Genomic DNA, 23,637 nt, shown 5'->3' with positions numbered 1-23,637 from the left:
CTTTCCGTGTGTGCCCCGGGGCGTGTGTCCGCGCGCGTCCGCGGCGAGCGGGGACCTGGCGCGCGGCCTTCCCGCCCCCCCCCCGGGGTTGGCGCGGGGAGCGCTGCGGGGGACCCCCCCCCTCCACACACACACCCCTCCCTTCCCCTTCCCTCCCGCGGCCGCCGCCGCCGGCTCCAATGATGAGGCCGGCGCGGCCCCGGTTAATTACATAAGCGGGACGTCAATAATTCGCGGGAAAACGCGAAAAAGATGGCGCCCCGCGCCCGGGGGGCCCCTGCTTGAGCGCCCCGGCCCCTCCCTCCCCACGCCTCTCCTCCTCTCCCTCCTCCTCCTCCCCCGTGGCGCCCCCGCCCCGCCCCGCCCCCCCGCCGGGGACCCCGACCCCGGCCCCACGGGCGGACACTCGGACGGGCAGCCGCCGCGCGCGCGCGCGCGAGCGCGGGCAGAGCGCACCGCCTCCGCCTCCGATGCGCTCGGTGGCCAGACTCCAAGTGGGACCGGCGGACACGCAGCCTCGCGGTAAGCGCGGGGTGGCCCGGGGACTCCCCGCCCCACGCGTGCGTGGCTCTCCCTGCACACCACGTCCTTCTCCTCTCCTTTTGGAAAGCTCGCGGAACTCCGGCGTGGGCGAACGCTCCCCCCCGGCGCCCGGGGCGGGGGAGGGGCGCGGGCCGTGCGCTCGGCCGACGAGCCCGGGAGCGTGCGGGGCACCCGCGAGACGCTCGGTGCGGCTCCCCAAGTCTGGCGGCGGCGGCGGCGGGGGGGCGGGGAGGGGGGGCAGAGGGGAGACGCGGTCGGCAGCAGGTCGCCCGCCGTCCCCGGGGGGGGGGGGGCCCCCAGATCTTTTCCTTCCCTGCAGAGGGGATGGAGCGGGGCATTTGGGATTTTGCTCACGTCCGAAGTCCGGCTGCGGCGGGGTGGGGCGGGGAGAGTTGGGGCGTCGGAGTGACTGGAGAGGGGCGCTTGAACCCCTTAAGGGGACACCGCTGCAAGCTTTTCTCCTGAAACAACCTGGAAAGGAAAAAAAAAAAAAGTCAACGGCCGCGCCGGGAGAGGCGGCGGCGCATGAATCATCCGCGCTTCCTGCCCCCGCCCGGCCCCGCGCCTCGCGCCGGGCGCCGCGGATTTGAACTGGACGCGGACGGGAACCCGCAAACAGGCCCCCGGCTGCGGATGGGTTTGAATCAGCCAATCACAGCCCGCCCCCCCACCTCTGTTCTGGGAGGGTGGCGGGCGGGGTAGGGGCCCCCGCCGGACCAGGGGGGCGCGGCGCAGCGGGGCCGGAGGTGTCAGTTTGTGAACCTGCCACGGCCCGCCGCCACCGGGGGGCCCCTGGCCAGCCGGGCGGGGTCTTCACCGCGCCCACGGAGCCAGGTGGCAGGAAGAGGGCAGGGGCTCCTGACCGCATCCCCTGTCCAGTGCCTGGCCCTCTGCCCTGGGGAAAAGAGTACATTGGGGTGCACGGGGGGGGGGGGGCGGAGCGCGCGGAGCGCAGGGCCCACTCCCTATCAGGGAAGCCAAGCCCCTCACGCGCACACGTACCGTACACGCACGTGCTTGGAGCATTTAGGTTCCATATTCAGTGCTGTGCGGACATCAGGATGTTACAGGGGTGCACCCACACGGAAACACACACCACATTCTCCCTGATGACGCCAGGTGCCCAGGGCCTTAGCAGAGGCAGAGGACCAGAGGAGGAGGAGGTGCCGGGAACAGAGCAAGTCTCTGTTTGGCCACAGTGCAGAGTGTGTGGAAAGGCATGGTGCCAGAGGTGCCCAGAGAGGGGAAGAGCAGGTGTGGAACACCAAGAAAGGTTTGGGGGAGCCACAAGAATTCTGAAAGAGTCCGGTGGAGAGGCAGGAAAACAGGAGTGTGGCCCTGAGTCCTGGTGGTGCCATTCCTCACCTCAGGTGCCTAGTAGAGCTGAGCACCAGGCTCAGGATACGGGTATTGAAGTAAGTGGTGAGTGAATGAATGACACAAGCAACAGATGAGGCCTGACCCCGGTCCCGGACAGGATGGAAAAGAGGGCAGGGATGCCAGGATCACTGTGTTTGAAGTTAGCCAACTCACTACTGGAGCAGTCTGAGATGTCCGGGGTGTCCTGGGGACTATGGTAGTGCCATTAGCAAGGAAAGAGAAGGCAAGTGGAGGACAGCTGTCCATCAGGATGGTGAGAGGCGGTCCGGAGAGACTGGCATGGATGGGGATGAGTGATCTAACTGCTCAGAGCAAAAGTGCTTCTGGGTCAAAGCCCAAGCAGGTTTACATGTCCCAGGGATGGTTTTCCATGAAATTATCCCATCATTGCAAACAGGAAAGGGGATTGCAAACGACACAGGTGGCCACAGCTGTCCAAGGTCTCCCAGCCACCCTGGAGCTTTCGTTCCTAGGTGTTTTCTCCCAGTAGGTGCTGGGGAAGGGATAAGAGGAGCAAAAATTTGCCATGAGCCCAGTTGGAGAAGACTTCTGTTCCACCTGAGAATCTGGATGTATTCATGCGCAGGATAAAAACTCAGCCTGCTGAGGCAAGGAGTGGGGTTTAGCCCCCTCCTCTGCCGCCCTCCTGGGCAGAGCCTTAGCTCTGCATTGGTTGGGATTCCTTCTCTTTAGAAACAACTTGAGGTGTGGGTGTGGGTGGTGTGTAAGACAGAACCAAGGCTTTGCCTCTGGCCCATCAGCCACACCTCAGTTTCCCCATCCGCAAAGTGGGAGTAGCGGTGTCTCCCTCTCCTAGGGTCACTGTGAAGACTCAGCCAGATCCTAAACATGCCTGTCACACATATTGTTGGCTTCAGAAATGGCAGTTTTCTTCCTTCCCCTGATGGGCTTTCAGAAATAGGGAATCTGAAAGTAAAAAACAATTTCCTTTTTCTTTCTTTCTCAGTGTCAGCAGGACCTGATGGAGACTCGAGCTCTTGATTCAGGGGCTCGGGATTCCTACGGTATTCCCAGCCACCTGCCCAACAAGGGGGCCCTGGTTAAAGCCAAGAACAATTTCAAAGATCTGATGTCCAAGCTGACCGAGGGCCAGTATGTGCTGTGCCGGTGGACGGATGGGCTGTATTACCTCGGGAAGATCAAAAGGGTAAACAAGGGCTGGGGATATGGCCTAGTGGCAAGAGTGCCTGCCTCATATACATGAGGCCCTGGGTTCGATTCCCCAGCACCACATATACAGAAAATGGCCAGAAGTGGTGCTGTGGCTCAAGAGGCAAAGTGCTAGCCTTGAGCAAAAAAGAAGCCAGGGACAGTGCTCAGGCTTGAGTCCAAGCCCCAGGACTGGCAAAAAAAAAAAAAAAAGGGTAAACAAACGTCTTTCCTCTCTGGTCCCCATTTTTCAGTTCAGTGTCTTTGTGTGCATCCTCTGGCCTGGCATTCAGGCAAGTGATGGGGAAGGAAGCTGAAATTATCTAAGGAGATGACAAATTAGGGGCATTCTTGCTGTCATTCTCCCTTTCCTGCCCATGATGGGTGTCAGCAGTCTTGTCACACCCATAGGAGTTCCCTTCTTGTCTTTCATGCCCAGAAGCTAGAAGTAGAAGCAGACAACAGCCCTAAGACCAGTTCTTTAGAAAGGTACTCTGAGAACCTTCTAGAGCAAAGAGAACCAGGCTGGAGAGGGGATCAGGTGTCTACCTGGCTCCAACATTTCCATCAAGTCCCTGACTACCCAAACTCCTAATAGAGCCAAATGCCCAACGCCTCCCTCCTTGTTTAGCCTAACCCTGTTCTCTAGAGCACAATACCAAAATGGGAGGAAGACCAGGGTCCAATTTGGCTCTTCTTTTTTTTCTCAGTCACTGTCTCATGTTGTTTCCTGTCTGTGCCTCAGGTCAGCAGTTCTAAGCAAAGCTGCCTTGTGACTTTTGAGGACAACTCCAAATACTGGGTTCTCTGGAAGGACATACAGCATGGTGAGTGATCCTCACATTTCAGGGGTCCCCCTGTTCCCCCTTTCACTCTCCTTCACTGCCTTTATCTCTTATTCCTGGCACCTGCCCTGGTTTGTCAATCCTAAACACACCAGAGATGATCAGATGACCAATTGTGTGACATCTGTCCCTGCCCCCCCCTGAGGTACTCATCCCTCAGGAGCGAGTCAGGACAGGTGGAATGAGGCATAGGCAGGTGTTGGGAATTACGATTCTGGGTTTCAGGCCTGTGTTTGTCCTTGAATGAAAAGGAGGCCAAGAAATCAGAATTGCCATCTATAGATTTGAACAGTATCCCCTTGTCGGTATGTGGAGATAGCTCTATTCCTGGGGGAGGTGGAGATAGAGAAAGACCATGAAAGCTAAGAGGGACCAGCCAGGCAGAATGAAGGCAGACTACAGGTCTGCTGGAGCCAGACCAACTGTTAGGACAGAAAGGGAGCAGGGCCCAGTACCACCCCGGCCTCAGCAAGCTGAAATTATCTAAGGAGATGACAAATTAGGGGCATTCTTGCTGTCATTCTCCCTTCCCTGCCCAGGAAGGGTGTCGGTAGTCTATCACAGCAATCATAGATTTTGATTTTAATTTTTTTGCTGTTCCTGGGGTTTGAACTCAAGAGCCTGAGTGCTGTCCTTGAGCTTTTTTGCTTAAGGCTTGTCCTCTACCACTTAGCCATAGCTCTACTTCCGGCTTTTTGGTGGTTAATTGGAATTAAGAGTCAAATGGACTTTCCTGCACAGGCTGACTTTGAACAATCCTCAGATCCCAGCCTTCTGAGTTAGCTAGGATTAAAGGCATGAGCCACCAATGCTCGACCAACACCCATCTATTTTTGACATAGAGCTCTAAGTAGCCCCTACCAATCATGGCATAAGAGAAGAAACCTCTTCACCATTTGTGATCAATAGGAGAAAGGATGTGGCCCTATGCAGGGGTGTAAGAGGCAAGTTCTAGGGTCAGATAGACCTTGAACTATGCCCTAGCTCTTCTTGTTACTAGTTGCATAGACTTTTGTAAGTAATATCCAATCTTTGACTCCGTTTCTTCATCTTCAAGATGGAAATATTGAAAGTCTTGGCTCTACAGTGTAGCAGAGAGAGAATCCTTGCAAAATGCTTAACCCAGTGCTGCAGAGTTAGAGGGAAGTGGTTTCTTTTTTTTTAAAGATTTTATTAGCATATATTAATTATACAAGGGGACATTCTATTTCTGTATACACATGCAGTGTACTCAGATCAAACTCATTCCCCTTCCATCTCTCTTCCTCATCCTCCTAACCCATTTCTGAAAAGAATTCCAGCCAGTTTTAATGTTCTATTTCCATACGTGCATATAAAGTACTTCAACCATATTCAGCTTCATTTGCTGTCTTCATTGACCTTCCCACTGGCACGTGCTCCCCACAGTATAGCCTGTTTTAATTTTGAGGAAGCAGTTTCTAAATAATGTTATCATAAGAAATAATTCCCAGAAATCATAAGGCCAAAGAACCAAGCCAGTTTTTAGATCTTTCAAATAGCCCCTTTCTTCAAGAAACTGTGTTGACAGAAACCAGTTCCTTCTCTAAGCCCCTCACACCCTGAATGTGCTATGTAAGAATCCAAAGCCATGAACATGGCCTTTCCTAGTTACCCTTTCGTTGAAAGGAGTCAACTGGAGATAGAAGACAGTTTACTTTTGCAAGGCTTGTAGAGAAGGCCCAGCTTGACCCCAACAGCAGGCTGCTTCTTCCTTGCAGAATGGAGGTCCCCCTGACCCTCCCTAAGATGAGAACACAAGGCTGGGCATGCTGTAAGTTATGACCCATCGCTTAATTAAGCTATGAAGACATACTGAAACCCACTGTGGACACTACCTTCCTGGGCAATATTCAGGAATAAAAGACAAGGTCCCTGGCTTGGGCACTGAGCACCTGTTACTTACCATATGCCATGTTAGGTCCTGGCAATGGAAAGATGAATGATACCATTTCTGCCATTTGATGTATCCCTATTCAGTCCATGTAAACTGCCATTTAAACCCATTTAAGAACATTTGCTCTTCAACAAAAAATTCAAATAAAAGCAAATAGAGATGAAGGAAGAAACTCTAATAAAAGTCTATCAGTTGGTCACTGTGTGGGGATTTTATTAGAACCTTCTTTCAGGAAAAAAAAATTTTAAATCGTGGTCATAGTTTTATTTGAGAGACAGTTGGAAGTGTGGACTGAATTTGTTCATATTAATACAATTGGGTTTAGGTTAAATAAAAGATATGTGGTGATGTTTTCTAAAAAAGTTTTAATTCTTCCAGAGATATAATGGATATAGTTATGGGGAAAAATGATTGGGTATTTGGATCTTGATTCAAAATAATGACAGGTGGCTGAGAATATAATCGAAATATGATTGGTTGTGAGTTCACAATCATTGACTAAAGGAGTTTTGTTATAACATATGGTTATATTATCTCATTAATGTTGTTTAACCACAAAAAAGGGAGGGGGGGCTGGGAATGTGGCTTAGTGGTAGAGTGCTTGCCTAGGAAGGCCTGGGTTCGATTCCTCAGCACCACATACACAGAAAAAGCTGAAAGTGGCTCTGTGGCTCAAGTGGTAGAGTGCTAGCCTTGAGCAAAAAGAAGCCAGGGAGAGTGCTCAGGCCCAGAGTTCAAATTCCAGACTGGCAAAAAAAGGGGGTGAGGAGATGAAATATGATGTGTCAAAAGAGCAAAGGGCTTGATGTCTAACACCTATGACCTTGAATATCACCTCTCCTGTTTACTAGCTCAGCAAGTAATTTAGCCTCTGGCCTCAATTTCCCCATCTTTAGAATGTGTATGATGATGGGGTTGGGACAGAAGGGAGAGGAGGAAGAATGATGGCAGGGGTGACATTGATCAAGATGTGTTGTACACATATTCATATTGAATTCAACCTTCTTTGTACAACTGTTTTAAGATTTTTGTTTATTAAAAAGAGTAACAAATATGAGGTACTTTAGAAGGGTTTAGGGGCAGATTCAGTGAGGTGGGCCCATGCAGCCTGGTGCCAAGCCCATTTGTGCAGTCAAGGCTCAGCTCCTGAACAGCCATTTTTTTTCACTCGTCCTGTGAGCTGGATCTGACCTGAGAAGGGCCTCTTTTTCAGCTGGCGTTCCAGGGGAGGAGCCCAAATGCAACATCTGCCTGGGGAAGACATCAGGGCCGCTAAATGAGATCCTCATCTGTGGGAAGTGTGGCCTAGGTGAGTGTGGCGAGCAGGACACTAAGAAGGCCCCAATCTGTGTGTCTCCCCTCTATCTTGCCCCCCTGAGACTCACTGCTCCTCACTGCTGGGCTTTCCTGTTTGTCTTTTTGTTTCTGTGGTCCTGGGAGGTGACCTTGGGGAAAACTGAGAAAGTACAGTGGAACATGTAACTTGGGGCTCTCCTACACAAAGAGGGTGAATGGGTTAGAACGGGCTCAGTTACTGAAGCCATTTCTGGGCACCTCTTACACGAGTCGGGGCCACCAATTAATTGGCCCCCAGCCTGGACACCAATTTGGTATCTTGCCTGGGTGGAGCATCAACAGCTAGAACTCTCCTTATTGAAGCCCTCCTAGTCTTGCCATCTTTGAGTCCACTGGCCCTGAGCCACTAATACCCTCTCCTCTGCCACAGGTTACCACCAGCAGTGCCACATCCCCATAGCAGGGAGTGCGGATGGGCCCAGGCTCACTCCTTGGTTCTGTCGACGCTGCATCTTCGCATTGGCTGTGCGGGTGAGCACTCTGACTGTCCTAGCTTCTGCCTTCTCACCGGACACCAGATGGGGCTGTGTGACCTCCCCTCTCCCATCATAGATCCTGAGCTCCAAAGCAGAAGGGGCTGTAGCCTTTAGAGAGATGCTACTTACCAGCTATTTGTACATTGGCCAGATTCCTGAGTATCTGAGCCTCAGTTTCCTCAGCTGTAAAATGGAGTCGAGTTTTGGTGTCCAGAGCAGAAAGGGTGCCTCATTATTGAAAGAGAAGATTAATGTAAATACCCAGATCAGTACATACGAGTAATTGTTATCTGTATCATACTTGTTGAGTACTGACATAATTGGAGATCCTTGTTGCATAGAGGATGTTTTCGTAATTGGTGAGATTATGTGGATTATATGTGGTTCTCCCTAAACCCCGACCAGCATTCCCACCGTGTTGGCTGTGTGCTGGTAAGTGTGGCTGATTCTGAGCCCTCCTCTCCTCCCTAGAAAGGCGGGGCGCTGAAGAAGGGTGCAATCGCCCGGACGCTGCAGGCCGTGAAGATGGTGCTGTCCTACCAGCCCGAGGAGCTCGAGTGGGACTCGCCCCACCGCACCAACCAGCAGCAATGCTACTGCTACTGCGGGGGCCCGGGAGAGTAAGGCCGCGGGGCAAAGATGGGCAGGGCAGGCGCCGCCCTCAGAGTGACAGAACCCCGTTGAGTGGTCCAGGCAGGGGGCCTGGAGTGACAGCCTCGGGGGCGGGGCCTGAGAGGGGCAGGCCCTGAGTGACAGTCTGAGGGGCGGGGCCAGGCGCAGGCAGGGGGAGGGGGGGAGGTCCGACCGGAGGTCTGGAGTGACAGTTCGGGGTTGGGCCTGAAGTGCGGCCAGCGTGACAGCCTCGGAGGCGGAGCCAGGAGCCAGAGGGTCTGGGGTGACAGTCGAGGGAGCGAATGTGAAAAGTCTGGAGTGACAGCCTCTGGGGCGTGGCCTAACAGGGCAGGCCCAGAATGACAGCCCCAGTGGCAGTGCCAGACTGGGCAGGTCCGAGGTGATCGTCTCCGGGGCGGGACTCCACAAGAGCAAATGGAATGACATCTGAGGGGGCAGGGCCTGCAGGGCTGGGCCCTCCATCCCTTTGTCATGGTCCCCCCATCCCCAGTGCAGGACTCCCCTGGGAGGCAGGACAGGTTGGGAGACATCTAGCCAGCCAGGATGCCTTGGGCTCTCTAGGAGCCGGTCCCTGAAGGCAAGGCTTCTAGGGTAGGGTTCGAGGAGTGGGACCTGGAGTTGAGAACCTGAAGATAAGGCCCAGGCTGCAGTTAACATCAAGGTGGCACTGGGAGAAGAGGCAGAGGTGTTTTCTTGGGTCCTCTGGAAAAGGAGGATGTATTGGAGCATAGTTAAGTGCCTAGGCCTGACACAGGGCCACATCCTTGTAAGGATGACCAGATCCTCTTGTAGTTCTGGCTTTTTCCAGATGTGCAACCGAGTCTCGGTTTTAGTTCCCCTCCTGTGGTGGCTGTGCACAGAACTTACATTTGATGAGTCAAAGACTCACATAGTGCTGGATCTTGGTAAACCCCTTAAAATGTGAGTTTCTGCCTGGGGGCGGGGGCATTTGCTACTGCTACATGCAGGTTATGGTTCTCTTCATTGTCAGTGCCAATGAAACAGGTGGAGTATGAAGATCCTTTGCCCAGAGAGGTACAAGCAGGGTTGAGGCTCTCTGCTGGGCATGTTGTGGAAGGCATTCCTTCCCTGCAGTGGCAAGCATGCCTGGCTGGCCTGGACCTCCTTGTAGCCATGAGCAATCCAATCTGTACCCTAGGGCTGATTGCACCAGGCATTGTGAGAGGGCCCTGAAGGCACACATAAGAAGGTAGCGTCTCTGCTCTCAGAGGCTCCAAGACCTGCAGAAGTCACAAATGTCAAGTGCCAGTTCTTTTGACAACTGAAGGACCTAGAGGCTATGCTTACAGCCTAGCTTGGTAACTCAGGCAAACTACTTGAGCAACGTGATCTCCCAAATGGCTTTAGTTACCTTAGTTACCCATGAACTTCCCAGAGGTTGAGAGTCTTCATGGGCAACAAATGGAGAAACATTTGCAGCATTGATAAGATAGTGCTTCTCAGTGCTTAAAGGGGTAATTGTTAGAAATGTGCCTCCTAAAGGCCTCTCCAAAGATTAGACAGATCTGAAGTGGACCCAGGAATCTGCATATTAGTCTGGACCACATCTCCATTAACTGTTAAGGAACAGTACTTTTTTATTTCTTTCATAGTCAAGGACTGGTTGTTGGAATGGCTGTGCTAGGGTAGATACAGTTCCAAGTGAGAAAAACAGATGTAGGCCTATCCCCACGTAGCTTACTGGAGACATTATTCTTCCGTGAGATTTCTTAGGCAAACCATCCTTACCATTGATGTTTGGGAGACAAAGGAGAAGGCTTCAGTGTGGCATGGTAGGAAGAACATGGGCTTTGAAAAGTTGGGGTGATGAGGATCTGAATCATCCTCTTCCACCGACTTTCTGATCTTGAGCAAGCCAAAAGTCCTCTGACACATCTGTACTTTGGGGGTGGTGGACCACCATACATTAGATGGTAAGACCCAATGAGTTGGCATATTCTGGCCCGCAGGGCCTTTCCCTCATATAGCCCAGGCACTTGGTCACTGAGAGTCCTCTTTCCTTTCTTCCAGTGGAGTGGGAGTCTTGTGTTTGGAAAGGTCATTGCTCCTCCTGCCTGTGATACAGCTGACCTGGTTTTCCTTTCTCCCCAGATGGTACCTGCGGATGTTACAATGCTACCGGTGCAGACAATGGTTCCATGAGGCCTGTACACAGTGCCTCAACGAGCCCATGGTGTTTGGAGATCGGTAGGTGTGATTTGGTCTAGCTAGACCTTGAAGCTGGGGTAAGAGGATGAGGACATGGCATATAACTTAAGGACTCTGTGATAGTCTATACCTGTCTGAGAGAAGCATCTATGAGGAAAGGGGCCCCTAGCCGTGCTAGGCCAGGAGGCAATAAAGGAACATGCTGGGTGGCATCACTAATTCTGAGGGTGCCCTAAGCAAATCCTTTCCTATCTCCCATCTCTTCAAGTGTCTGGGAAAGGAGGGATGGCGTAGCCCTTGTCCCAGTTTGGTCTGGCTGCCCAGAGTTGTCCTAGGAGCCATTAGGGACATGGATACTTGTGGCCAATGAGGTGAAGCTCACAAAGGCACTCTGTCAAAGCAGATATCATGAATGTTTTTGGTTGATGTCTCATGTCATTTGTGATTGTGTGTGTGTCGCAGAGAAGACAAAGGCCATCTTGGCTCAGCTCGTCTCTATGAACTCAGCTGCTCTGTAGGGCTGTGATATTTGAGAGAGGCTAGAGATAGGATTTATTCTTTGATCCGCAGCCAGCAGTCTCAGGAGTGAGTATTGACTATGAGAAGACAACTGTGGGGGAGGTTAGGGGGCTGTCTTGTGCAAGTTATCAAAGTCCACCTCAGCACAGGCCCCTCTCCACCCATCCTCAGGTTCTACCTGTTCCTCTGCTCCGTGTGTAACCAGGGCCCCGAGTACATCGAGAGGCTGCCCTTGCGATGGTGAGAATGGAAGGTGGCTGGCCCCAGCCTTTCCTACCCATCCCTGCTCCTCCTCTTGGGGTCACCCTGCCCCTCACCTGGCCCTTGCCCTCTTGTCCAGGGTGGATGTGGTTCACCTAGCCCTCTACAACCTGGGGGTGCAGAGCAAGAAGAAATACTTTGACTTTGAGGAGATTCTGGCCTTTGTCAACCACCACTGGGAGCTTCTGCAGCTTGGCAAGGTATGAAGAACTGGGGTACCAGAGGGACAACAGTCATATGTCTACATGGTCGCTAGGTATCCGAGCTGTTACCTTTGGACTGTATCACCCTGACTCCAGACCTTCAGCCTGTTCCCTGGAAGGGGTTTTATGGTCTCACATTTTGGCTCTCGGGGAAGGAGACTCACTAACGCAGCACTAGGAGAGCTGGTCCTGGCTAGGATGGAGAGTGGAGGAGACCTCACTCCCTGCTGATCCTGTACTGTGTAGGAGGTGACAACAGAGACTTTGGGAATGTCAGAGGTGGAGAACCAACATTGAACTGTGGATACGTCCCTCAGTCCCCAGTGACACCCTCAGAATTTACTACATGCAGAGGGAGGCGTCTTCTCTTCTGACTGCCTCAAACCCTTGATTTAAAACAAAAACAAAAGGTAGCTCATATGCTTGCAGAAGTTTCATATATCATCTTCATTTACAGTGTTTGATCATTTATACATTCATAAAACATGTTTTATATAAATGTTTATCAAACATATAATTATAAAATACACGTTTATACATTTATAAACACATGTCATATATATACATACACACACACATATATACCCCCTACATACATACATATATACCCTGGAGGGGCTGGGAATATGGCCTAGTGGCAAGAGTGCTTGCCTTGTATACATGAAGCCCTGGGTTCGAGTTCCCAGCACCACATATATAGAAAACAGCCAGAAGTGGCGCTGTGGCTCAAGTGGCAGAGTGCTAGCCTTGAGCAGAGAAGCCAGGGACAGTGCTCAGGCCCTGAGTCCAAGCCTAGGACTGGCCAAAAAACAAAAAACATATATACCCTGGATAGTTGAGGCTTTGGTGTGATTTGATTTTTTGTTGTTTTGTTTCATTTCTGGCTCTAGAGATGAGATGTGCTAGGCAAGTGCTTTCTCACTGACTTCCAGCCCTAGACATTGAGATCTTTTCTTTTTTTTGCCAGTCCTGGGGCTTGAACTCAGGGCCTGAGCACTGTCCCTGGCTTCTTTTTGCTCAAGCCTAGCACTCTACCACTAGAGCCAGAGCGCCACTTCTTGCTTCTACTATATATGAGATGCTGAGGAATTGAACCCAGGGTTTCATGTATGCAAGGCAAGCACTCTACCACTAGGCCAGCCCCTGATATCTTTTAAATAACTTCTTTTTCCTGATTTATAATAAAAAGCATACGTGGCCCTGTTAGACAATTTTTCAATTGCTAAAAATGCACTCACAAGTATACTTGTAAAAAAAATCCCATATTCCCATATCACACTAGCCAGAAATAAGGAATAGATAAGCTTCTATGCAGCTTTTTCTGTTTATATATTTTAGACAAAGTCCATAAATTTTAAATTATCTTTCTTATGTTATATTGCATTGTAAATACTTTTCCATATTATTAAGGTGTTTTCATAAACATCTTATTGTTTTGATACAGGGTCTGCTCTATTTCCCAGGCTGGGCCTCAAACTCATGATCCTCCTGTAAGTGCTAGACTTACAGTCATTTGATACTACACCCAGATTCATAAACATGAAATGGTTGCATTGATTTCTACCACAGTGTACTAATATCCTTTCTGTTTCTTTCCTAATTTGTCCACCATTAGAAACAAGGTCACATTTTGTAAGTAAAGTTTTATATATATAATATATGTATATATATACAAAATATGTATATATTATGATATATATATACACATACACATTATGTCAGTATCATCGAACCTATTACTGAACCAAGGGTGTAGACATTTTTTTGGTAGTGCTGGGGACTGAATTCAGGGCCTTGGACGTGCCAGGCAAGTTTTCCCACTGAGCTACATCCCTGGTCCTATACAGCTCTTGATACATTTAGGCCAGGAGTCTTCCTCACCCTTTACAGATGGAGAAATGAACTCCAAGGTGAAAGACTTGTCTGAGGTGATGATGTAAGTCAGTGGTCATCACGTGGCAGATAAGAAGCATCCGGAGATGGAGCGGGAGGGGGAAATGGGCCTTTTCAGACAATACTTGTGCCTAGTCTGATTGTCCCGCTGACCTCCCCTTAGCTTACCAGCACCCCCGTGACAGACCGAGGACCGCATCTCCTCAACGCTCTGAACAGTTACAAAAGCCGGTGCGTACGGGGAGGTGGGATTTCAGTCTGATGGCTCTTCCTGCTTCACGGCCCTTGCTCAAGCTGTGCTCCCTGCCTGGGTCCTCCTCCCCTTCTCTTTCACTGGGGAAATCCTTCCTGTTCTTGGTTATCCAAGGCCAAAGGGGTACAGGGTCCTCTGCAAAGCCTCTCCAGGACCCTATCAGCCTGACTTATTTGGACACTGGGCCCAAACTGGCCCAGTACCCCTGCTCTCTGAGGTGGTCGCCTACTCCAGCCTGCTAGGGGTCTTAACCATGCACGATCCCTCCAGTGGGCTGCAGTCTTCCAACCCATCCCCAGCTAGTGTCTTTCCATTTCTAACTCTCATCACCATGGAAGAGAATGTCCAGGCCCCCATGCCCATCATCCAAGGCAATCTTCCACCACTGTCCCTTTGCTTTATGGACTCTGGGTGCCAGCTCTTGAGCTGAGATCATCTGGCTTGACCTTCCCCAGTGCTAGGATACAGGTTCAGTTCACTCAGTTCTTTTGCTCATGGTCATCCCTTTACCCACGATGCTCTTCCATCACTTGCATTCATTTGTTCCATCAACAAGTATTGACTGAGTGCGACTGTGTGCCAGGTACTGAGACCACAGAGGTCCCTGCTCTGCGAGAGTTTCTAGGCCCCTCTGTTGGAGTGATCTGCTTCTACTTCCTTATGGTTTATGGCCCAGATCTGTCTTACCCTTCAGTATGCTACTTCTTGCTTCTTCGTGGACATGCCATTTTATAAGCCACTCTGTAGCCTCGGGGCCTTTCCTGTGGGATAGTGGCTGGTTGAAGCTAGGAAGAAAGCAAGAGCCACATACATGCCAGAAGGCGGAGGGAGGAATTTGGGCCTGTTCTCAGCTGGCTATGAGACCCCAGAGGCCACTGGAGGTAAAAGGAGGCACCTGCCAGCATTTCCAGGATGGATCAACCAACTTTTCTATCTACCCAGGTTCCTCTGCGGCAAGGAGATCAAGAAGAAGAAGTGCATCTTTCGCCTGCGTATCCGAGTCCCCCCCAACCCTCCTGGGAAGCTGTTGCCTGACAAGGGGCTGGTGCCAAGTGAGAGCGGCACCTCCTCTGAGCTGCTGCGTAAGAGAGGAAGGAGCAAGGCCAGGTCAGTGCTGGACACCTGGGGATGGGGCTGCAGAAGCTCAGGCTCTTGTCCCGGGCCCCTAAGCCCAGCACACAAGCAGACTATGCAGTAGACCCAGGCGGTGTGGGGCATCCCTGTAAGTCAGGAGTTACTACCCCCAACTGGGCTTACTGCAGGCGCCCCAAGAGGGCTAGTGAGTAGATCCCAGACCCAGTCCTGCTGTGTTAGGACTGGGCAAATGGAAAGGTACCCTCTTAGCAGGGACAGGGTCCCCACTCCTGGGGCCCAAGGGCAGGGTGTTTGGACACACAAGTGGCACCTTTGCTTTTCTGCCCTCTACAGCCCCTCCGTACCACTGCTCCAGAGGAAGGGCCTGCCCCCCACCCACCCCAGATCCCTCTCCCTTGGCCAAATCTGGCCCCCATTCTGGCCCCAGTCCTCCCAAGGCTCCTCTGTTTAGGCCACTGTCTGGCCCTCAGGCTCTGACTGGGCCACCGTCTCCCTTTTCTGTCTCCACAGTTTGTCGCCTCACGAATTCCAGCAGCAGAAAAGGCGAGTTTATAGAAGAAAAAGATCAAAGTTTTTGCTGGAAGATGCTATTCCCAGTGTTAGTTCCTGATTTTCTTATTCTCCAGTTTCACGCACAGGGCCAACACCTCTTAGGGGTTTCTGTGCAGACAATTATGTCCCCTCAGGCCCAGGGGACTCTTCCCCATGTCCCATTTCTTACAGGAAAACATGGAAAAGCCAGGCACCTCAAGACCATTCCTTTATCGCCCCAAAATTCTTCTGAGAGCCTAGAGCCAGGGACAAGTAGTATCCTTGCCTCCACTGTTGAGGTGGAGAAACTGAGGCAGTGACTTTCCTGGGACCACACACATCAGTGCAGTGGCAGCATGCAGCCTAGAGCAGGACTGAAGAGTGCTTTTCTACTTATGTGCCCCTGGGACTGAATCCTTCCCTGGGGGGCAGTAATATTAGCTAAGTCTCATCTCCCCAGTACTTTAGTGTTCAAGGCCCTTGGACAACCATGATCGAATCTTCCTGTGCTTCCTAGCATCTCTTAAGAGTGAAGCCAGGCAGGGGTTATTGACCCCCATTGTTCAACTGACATAGCTCAGGCCCAAAGAGGTAAAGGTGATCTGGCTCTCTGGCCAAAGGAGGAAGTGACAGGCGTTTCCCTAGGGAGGGCCCAGCCCTCAGCAGCTGAGGCTGGATAGCAGGAAGTCTGTGTAGCCTTAGCTGGAGAGAAATGTGCATGGGGAGGTAGCTCTGGTGTTTGCTGACCGACGTGCCATCTCTCCACAGAGTGACTTCACCTCTGCCTGGAGCACCAACCACCACCTGGCCAGCATATTTGACTTCACGCTGGATGAAATGCAGAGTTTGAAGAGGTATGGGTGAGGGACCCAGTAGAGAGAGAGGGCTGCTCTCTAGAGACTAGCATGGAAGCCCAGTGCCCATCAGCTACAGTGCCCAGAGGGGGCTACGCAAGAGCAAGAGAGTGGCACTATCTCCTGTCCTTTGGAAACCTCCAGTTAAGAGTCCACACTGAAAGGTTTCCACAGGTCTCCACACCAGGGCTTTCAGCAGACCATCCTTCACTCCCCAGTGGAGGCCCAAGATGCCTCACTTAAGACCCCTCCCCTCCAGCCCCTCCCCCTCCCTGCCTCTTCTTGCCTTGCGTGGCATGCCATAGACCAAAACTGCAGTGGTTACCCCACCCTTACTGCAGCTTGATACTTTCTCATCTGTGCTCAGTTGTTCCTTCTGCCTGGACTGCCCTCTGTCTTCCCTCACGTCTGAAAACCCAGGATGCTATTTCCTCCAGGAAGTCCTCACAGACCTGTCCTAAGCTGTCAGATAGAAGCCTTTCTGGGGGCATCCCATGCTTGAGGTCACTGAAGGTCATTCAGTGCTTCCTGGAGTCATTGAGGAAGAAGTGAAGGATTTAGAGTTTAACAAATTTAGAGTTTTAAAGCTCCAGACTTAGCTTCCCATTCTAGCTTGGGTTGCTTTAGCTAAATTCCTGAATCTCCCTGAACCTCTTCATGTCTCTAATACTTTGGGTCTAGAAGATGTTGCACAAGTACCTTGTGGCTCATGAACCATTGTCACAAGCACATCATCACCATCAGCGGAGTGATCGGAGAAGGCTTTGACTCCCAGACTTTGAAAGTTGGATATATAGAAAACAGATAGGCAGGTGTGGGGTGTAGCAAAGCTTGGCAATGGGAAGATGGGCCTCGGCTGGGATAAAGGATAGGGTGACAGGACCTGACCAGGCCACACTCACCTTCTCCCTGTCTCAGTGCCAGCTCAGGCCAGACCTTCTTCTCTGATGTGGACTCCACTGATGCTGCCAGCACCTCAGGCTCTGCTTCTACCAGCCTCTCCTATAACTCCAGGTGAGCTGCCTAGAGTCCAAGCTCTCCCTCAAGCTTGGCCAGGCCGTCATTTCCTTAGCCTCCCACTTCTGTGTGCAGCCTCGTTCTGTGCATCTGAAGCTTAGGCTTGGACCCGTGTGCAATCGACAGTCTGGCTCTGTGACCCTCTAGCACTGAGTTCCTGGGGGGTGGGGGAGGAGCGTGCCAAGGATAGGTATTTAGGTTATTTTGCATCCCTCCTTTTGGAATGTTCTTCACCTGCTGTAGGATATGGTATGATACTATTGACTGTAGGATTTGAATTCTAGGATTATTTGACCAGAGTCCTTTCATTCTGGGGCTCTTAGCCTCTTTTTGTAAGCCATGGTTGTGTGCGTTTATGCTTCTCAGATCACAAGGTGCCCTGATCCAGGCTCCTGACTGTCCAAGCCACATGTGTCTCCCAGGGTTCCTGAGGGAAAGGGCCAAGCAGGGGGAAGATGGCATCTTAAAGAGTATATGGGGTCTGGGGATATGGCCTAGTGGCAAGAGTGCTTGCCTCATATACATGAGGCCCTGGGTTCAATTCCCCAGCACCACATATACAGAAAATGGCCAGAAGTGGCGCTGTGGCTCAAGTGGCAGAGTGCTAGCCTTGAGCAAAAAGAACCCAGGGACAGTGCTCAGGCCCTGAGTCCAAGCCCCAGGACTGGCCAAAAAAAAAAGAAAGAAAGAAAAGAAACTGGAGCTGGGGATATGGCCTAGTGGCAAGAGTGCTTGCCTCCTATACATGAAGCCCTGGGTTCGATTCCCCAGCACCACATATATAGAAAATGGCCAGAAGTGGCGCTGTGGCTCAAGTGGCAGAGTGCTAGCCTTGAGCAAAAGGAAGCCAGGGACAGTGCTCAGGCCCAGGCCCTGAGTCCAAGGCCCTGGACTGACCCCACCCCCCCCCCCCCAAAAAAAAGAGTATATGGCCTGGGAGAGGAACGGAAATCCCTGGAGGCCTGGCTAGGGGTACAGTCTGTCAAAGTGGGATGGGGAGTCGAGTGCCAGTGGCTCACATCTGTAATCCTTACTACTCAGGAAGCTGAGATATGAGGATTGTGGTTTGAAGCCAGACTGGGCAGGAAAGTCCGTGAGACTCTTATCTCCAATAAACTACTCAGAAAAAGTGGTGCTGTGGATTAAAGTGGTAGAGTGCTAGCCTTGAGCACAAAGAGGCTCAAGGACAGTACCCAGGCCGAGTTCAATTCCCAAGATGGGCAAAAAAAAGGGGGCGGGGATGGGGTCTATTAATAGCACAGTGGTAAGGATGCTGTAGGGCATAAAATTTCAGTTTAAGGTATGTATGGCCCTTAAAGAAGTAGAATTACAAGTGTAAATCCAAGTGCTGGCAGCTCACACCTGTAATCCTAGCCACTCAAGGGGCTGAGATCTGAAGATCATGGTTTAAAGCCAGCCCAGGCAGAAAAGCCAGTGAGATTTTTATCTCCAATTAACCACCAAAAAGCCAGAAGTAGAGCTGTGGCTGAAGTGATAAGAGCACTAGCCTTCAGCAAAAAAGCTCAAGGAAAGTGGTCAGGCCCTGACTTCAAGCCCTAGGACACAAAAATAGTGTAATGCCCATAGAAGTGTAAAGTCTTTCTGTCTCCATCTCTGTCTAGGTGTCTTTCTCTGCAGTTGCCTCTCTATTCATCATCATCATCATCATCATCAGTAGTTATTAGTATTTATCTCTGTGTATGTGGTGCTGGGATTGAACATAACCTCACCCATGCTAAGCAAGTACTCCACTGCTGAGCCATGTCACCTAGCTCTGTGTTTTTTGACAGTCCTGGGGCTTGGACTCAGGGCCTGAGCAGTGACCCAGGCTTCTTTTTGCTCAAGGCTAGCACTCTACCACTTGAGCCACAGCGCCACTTCTGGCTTTTCCTGTTTATGTGGTGCTGAGGAATGGAACCGAGCATGCTAGGCAAGCACTCTACCATCAAGCCACATTCTCAGCCCCTAGCTCTGTGTTTCAGTGTACTACTTCCTCGTGTTCTCACCAGTGCTTTGGGGCTTGGCTTCAGTTTCTTACACATCTGTGACTATGTGTCTTGTTTTGTGTATCCGTTTTGCTAATACTTCTACCTGTCTGAAGCAAGTTCTTTTTTAGTACTTATCCCTGGATGGTTCATCTAGCTCCAGATAAACTCTGGGTGAGAGACAGGCAGCCTAAAGCCAAGCACTGCACAGCTGCAGGAGGTGCAGACAATGTCACCTCCCACTGTGTCACCCGAGTTCCCAGATACAAAGAGCATGAGCTTCAGAGTTAGTGAATCCTGGCCTCTCCTCTCCCCAGGCATTTGTTTCCCTTGAGCCTTTCCTCTTCACAGGGCTGTTGTGGGGCTCTGCTAAAAGTTTCTCAAGGTCTGGCACAGCGCTGGATCCCCAGGAAGACCACTCAGGATGAGCAGTCTGTTTCTGTCATTCCTTCTCGTTGCTAACATCTCTCTCTTCCCCTCCTGATGCAGGCGGACAGTGGGCAGCCGCAAGAGGAAGCTAGCAGCCAAAGCGTACCTGCCCCTGCGGGCAAAGCGGCGGGCCGCCGAGCTGGGTGGGCGCTGCCCCTCAAACAGCAGTGCTGAAGGAGCTTCGGGCCCTGAGCGACCAGACGAAGGCATTGACAGCCACACATTTGAGAGCATCAGTGAAGATGATTCCTCCTTGTCCCACCTCAAGTCATCGATCACCAACTACTTTGGTGCAGCGGGGCGGTTGGCCTGTGGGGAGAAGTACCAGGTGTTGGCTCGGAGGGTCACACCAGATGGCAAGGTTCAGTACCTGGTGGAATGGGAAGGGACTACCCCTTACTGACCACTCCTCAGGGGCCACCCGAGCCCTGAAAACCCAAAGGAGGGACAGCAGAAGCCATATGCTCCCCACTTCTTCGTGCTGGGGAAGGGGAGGGAACTGGGACAGAGCTGCAGAAGGCCCTGCCTGTGTGCCCACCAGGCCAAAGTCAAGGCCTGTGCTGCCTTCGCTGTGCCAGTTCTGTTGTGGAGCCTCCTTGGGCCTATCACCCTTTGCCTGTATCTCTGAGGCCACATGGGCTGTTTTTCACTGTCTGCACACTCACACCCCTTCAGCTGTGTTTTGGTTCCTCTGAATCCACATCCCCTCTAGCTTGTGTCCCTTTCTCCTTCCACCTTGTACTCCTTTTTTGCGGGGGGGGGGTTGTTTGTGTGTTTTCATGTTCTCCATGTGCACATCTGTCCCTCTACTGGGTAACCTTCATGTCTGGCCATGGGGGCTGGTCCTCCTAGGGACCACATTATGAGAATGGGGCCCCTGAAGGACAAAGGGGGGTGCTGTGGGACCTTTCTTTTCCTTCCTGCCACTCCCCCTGCCTCTGGAAATACCCACGTGGCAGAGAGGCTGGGAGCCAGGGCCTGAGGAGCGAAGAGCCAGATTTCTGCCCAGACAGCAGTGGGGCCTCCTGTTAAGGCTGAGTGGGAGGCCTGCTGCCTTCAGTTCTGCAAGTCCTAGAAATTTGCCCATCACCAGACCACAGCTCTTTGTAGTTGCCATGGAGCTGGGCCTGGCCTGGCTGCTATGGAGGAGTCATTGGACACCTAGAGGACTGGAACCTCTGGGGGAACCTGCTAAATCCAAGACCTACCACACACTGCCACATGCGATCATTTGTACACATAGCTACACAAGATGACTTCATGCCACCACCCACATACACACACATTGCCACACAATACACATCCCCTTGTGCCACCATGTATACAAATACTCCCACCTAATACATGCTCTCATGCCACATGAATATACACACACCATGCGTGCACAAACCACCACATAACACACATGCCTTCATGCCAACATGTGTACAGACAGCCACAACACAGTGCCTTCATGCCACCACGTGTACCCACATGTACTGCCACACATTCCCTCTAGGGCAGCCTAGCTCTTGCTCTTGGCTCTCCCTTGGCCGCCTGTAAGGCCATGTGCTATAATTGAATGTGAAAGCCCAGCTCCTGCCCCCCTACCCTTGGCCTTGAACCAGCTTGGTTCCCCCACAGGGAAGTGGGGGACCTCAGTCTCCTATTCCTTCCCTGCCTGAAACTGACAGTCACTTTTGGGGATAGGCTCGGATTTTTCAAGGGCCCAAGCCCGTTACTGGAGATATAAATAGAATTCCTAGAACAGACATTCATTCAGCTCCATTGGGAGGGATACCAAAATTGGGAGGGGAACAAGCACCCCTTCTTTTTTGCTGCTTCCAGATTTATCAGAAACGGACTCACTTGGTGGGAGAGGAAAGAAGTGCCTTGACTAGGGGGTGGTGCGGGGGAGGGAGCAGGAATACCAGACTAGGACCAGCCTTGCCAACTACTTCTGTGGCCTCTGTCTTGCCTGGGTTGTGCAGGCTGCCAGCTGATGGGTAGAGGTGGAGAAATAAAAACAAAACAGCATTCCCAAGGACCAAGGTTTCCTGCCACTAGGCCTGGCCCACCCCACCTGCAAACACTCCTGATGACCCAAGATGGGTTAGATGGCCTTGCCTTAAACCTCAGCTACTATAGTGCCTTTCAAGGGGACATCATCTCCTCCCCTGCACACAGCCCACCCACTTCCCTCTGCTTCCCATATAGCCCAGACAGATGGACACTGGGCCCAGTTCTCAGCCCCACATCTGCTGCCACTGAAGCCCTCCTGACAGCCCAGGTGGAAGGGAGCTGAGAAGCCAGCTCCCAGCCCAGCAAGGACCTGGGATCCAATCTGTGGCTTCCTGCTGATTTCAGCCAGTGCAGCAACCTCCCAGTGCTTTCCAGGCTTCTGAGAAGCTGGCTGATCTAGGCCTGTAACAGTACATCTGTACCTTCCCCACTGGGCTCCATGGGAGCTCTAGGTGTGCAGAGGGAAGGGCCAGGGGCGCCTTGCCTTCTTGGGAGACAGTAGGGGCCTAACTCCTACTCCAGCATTTCATTCCTTCGGGACAACAGCTGCATTGCTGCCAACTGACCTTATAACCCTGTGCACCTTCTAAAAGATACATGGTTTTGAATTGCTGCTTTTTAATAACATTTGTTATGTTAAAATTATAATTAATGTGTTTGGTTTACAATACAAAAGTTCCCTTTGAAAACATCCATCTTTACCTTCTGAATTATTTATTATTTGTTGGACAGGAGAAGGAACAGGCTCTGACTTCCACTGCCTGAGTTTAGCCTGAACATGGTGTAACCCCTACTGTGCCCCGTCGGCCACTGCCTAGAACATTCTCTCAGCCGTGTTCCAGCACTTCCAAAGAGTGTGTGCAACTTTATCTACTGGACTTGACCTATTGGACATAAACCATTTAGCTAAAGGGCACAGCATTGGAAGGAAATGAACTTAGATAATGACACTATTAAAATACCAAAGTACAGGCACACATAGGCCTACAATTCCAGAAATCTGAACTGAGTCACATAATGTTACTGCAGGTTATACGTGCAGGTCAGGTTCCTCTGTTTTCTCCTCTTCATACACCAGCAATAGCCTGGCTCTTGGGGGTTGGGAGAGAACCCTTCAAATATGCCTGATTAAAATAAATCTCTAGGGCTGGGGATATAGCCTAGTGGCAAGAGCGCCTGCCTCAGATACACGAGGCCCTAGGTTCGATTCCCCAGCACCACATATACAGAAAACGGCCAGAAGCGGCGCTGTGGCTCAAGTGGCGGAGTGCTAGCCTTGAGCGGGAAGAAACCAGGGACAGTGCTCAGGCCCTGAGTCCAAGGCCCAGGACTGGCCAAAAAAAATAAATAAATCTCTAGGAGCTGGGGATATAGCCTAGTGGCAAGAGTGCCTACCTCGGATACACGAGGCCCTAGGTTCGATTCCCCAGCACCACATATACAGAAAACGGCCAGAAGCGGCGCTGTGGCTCAAGTGGCAGAGTGCTAGCCTTGAGCGGGAAGAAGCCAGGGACAGTGCTTAGGCCCTGAGTCCAAGGCCCAGGACTGGCCAAAATAAAATAAAATAAAATAAATCTCTAGCTTTAGGCAGCTTGGAGAAAAATAGAAGTGAGTAGGAGAAGGTTCTTACATGGAGGCAAAGGCCAGGAATTAAGTGTAGCCTGTTAATTCAGAGTGGAAGGCTTGGTTGTGTTACTGTCAGCCTTGAAACATCTTCATTAACTAACTCAGGCTCTCGTGTCAGTTTCCAGCTACTCTTGGAATAAAGCCACAATGGAAGCAGGAGGAGGAATTTTTATTATGTGGGTAAAAGTTGATGGATTGAAATAGGAAGTGAATGTCACCAGGTGTCCAAAGGCTTGGGTTTCCATCCAAGCTGAAGCAAGCAGCTCTCCAGACGCTCCTGACTGAGGTCTACAGGCCTCCTGGGCAGGGGAGTGTCTGTGGTCCAGGTTAGTGTTTCCAAATTCACAACAAACATTGACCTTTGGAGTTCAGGAATGAGACATTAGAATTCTCCCCAGGGGCTGGAAAATACATTGGCCAAAGGGTAGAAAATCTCAGATACAAAATGAGCAGTTTGGAGATGGAACAACTTAGTGACTGCAG

General features: G+C 51.4%; 1 protein-coding gene across 1 annotated transcript; it reads left to right on the top strand.

Moving 5' to 3' along the window:
• Window positions 1–458: 458 nt before the first annotated feature.
• Phf19 (PHD finger protein 19) lies at window positions 459–22,229 on the top strand. Its single transcript, XM_048340754.1, has 15 exons — window positions 459–522; window positions 2,891–3,091; window positions 3,839–3,920; window positions 7,067–7,162; window positions 7,580–7,680; window positions 8,157–8,305; window positions 10,431–10,526; window positions 11,178–11,246; window positions 11,347–11,467; window positions 13,527–13,594; window positions 14,559–14,723; window positions 15,222–15,309; window positions 16,011–16,096; window positions 17,015–17,110; window positions 19,588–22,229. The coding sequence occupies exons 2-15, from the start codon at window positions 2,906–2,908 to the stop codon at window positions 19,928–19,930; spliced, it is 1,746 nt and encodes a 581-aa protein (XP_048196711.1). The 5' UTR covers window positions 459–522; window positions 2,891–2,905; the 3' UTR covers window positions 19,931–22,229.
• The last annotated feature ends 1,408 nt before the right edge of the window (window positions 22,230–23,637 follow it).

This window comes from Perognathus longimembris, chromosome 1 (assembly GCF_023159225.1).
Source record: "Perognathus longimembris pacificus isolate PPM17 chromosome 1, ASM2315922v1, whole genome shotgun sequence".
NCBI lineage: Eukaryota > Metazoa > Chordata > Mammalia > Rodentia > Heteromyidae > Perognathus > Perognathus longimembris.
The sequence above is the reverse complement of the archived record's forward strand: the minus strand, read 5'-3'. Positions and strand labels throughout refer to the sequence as shown.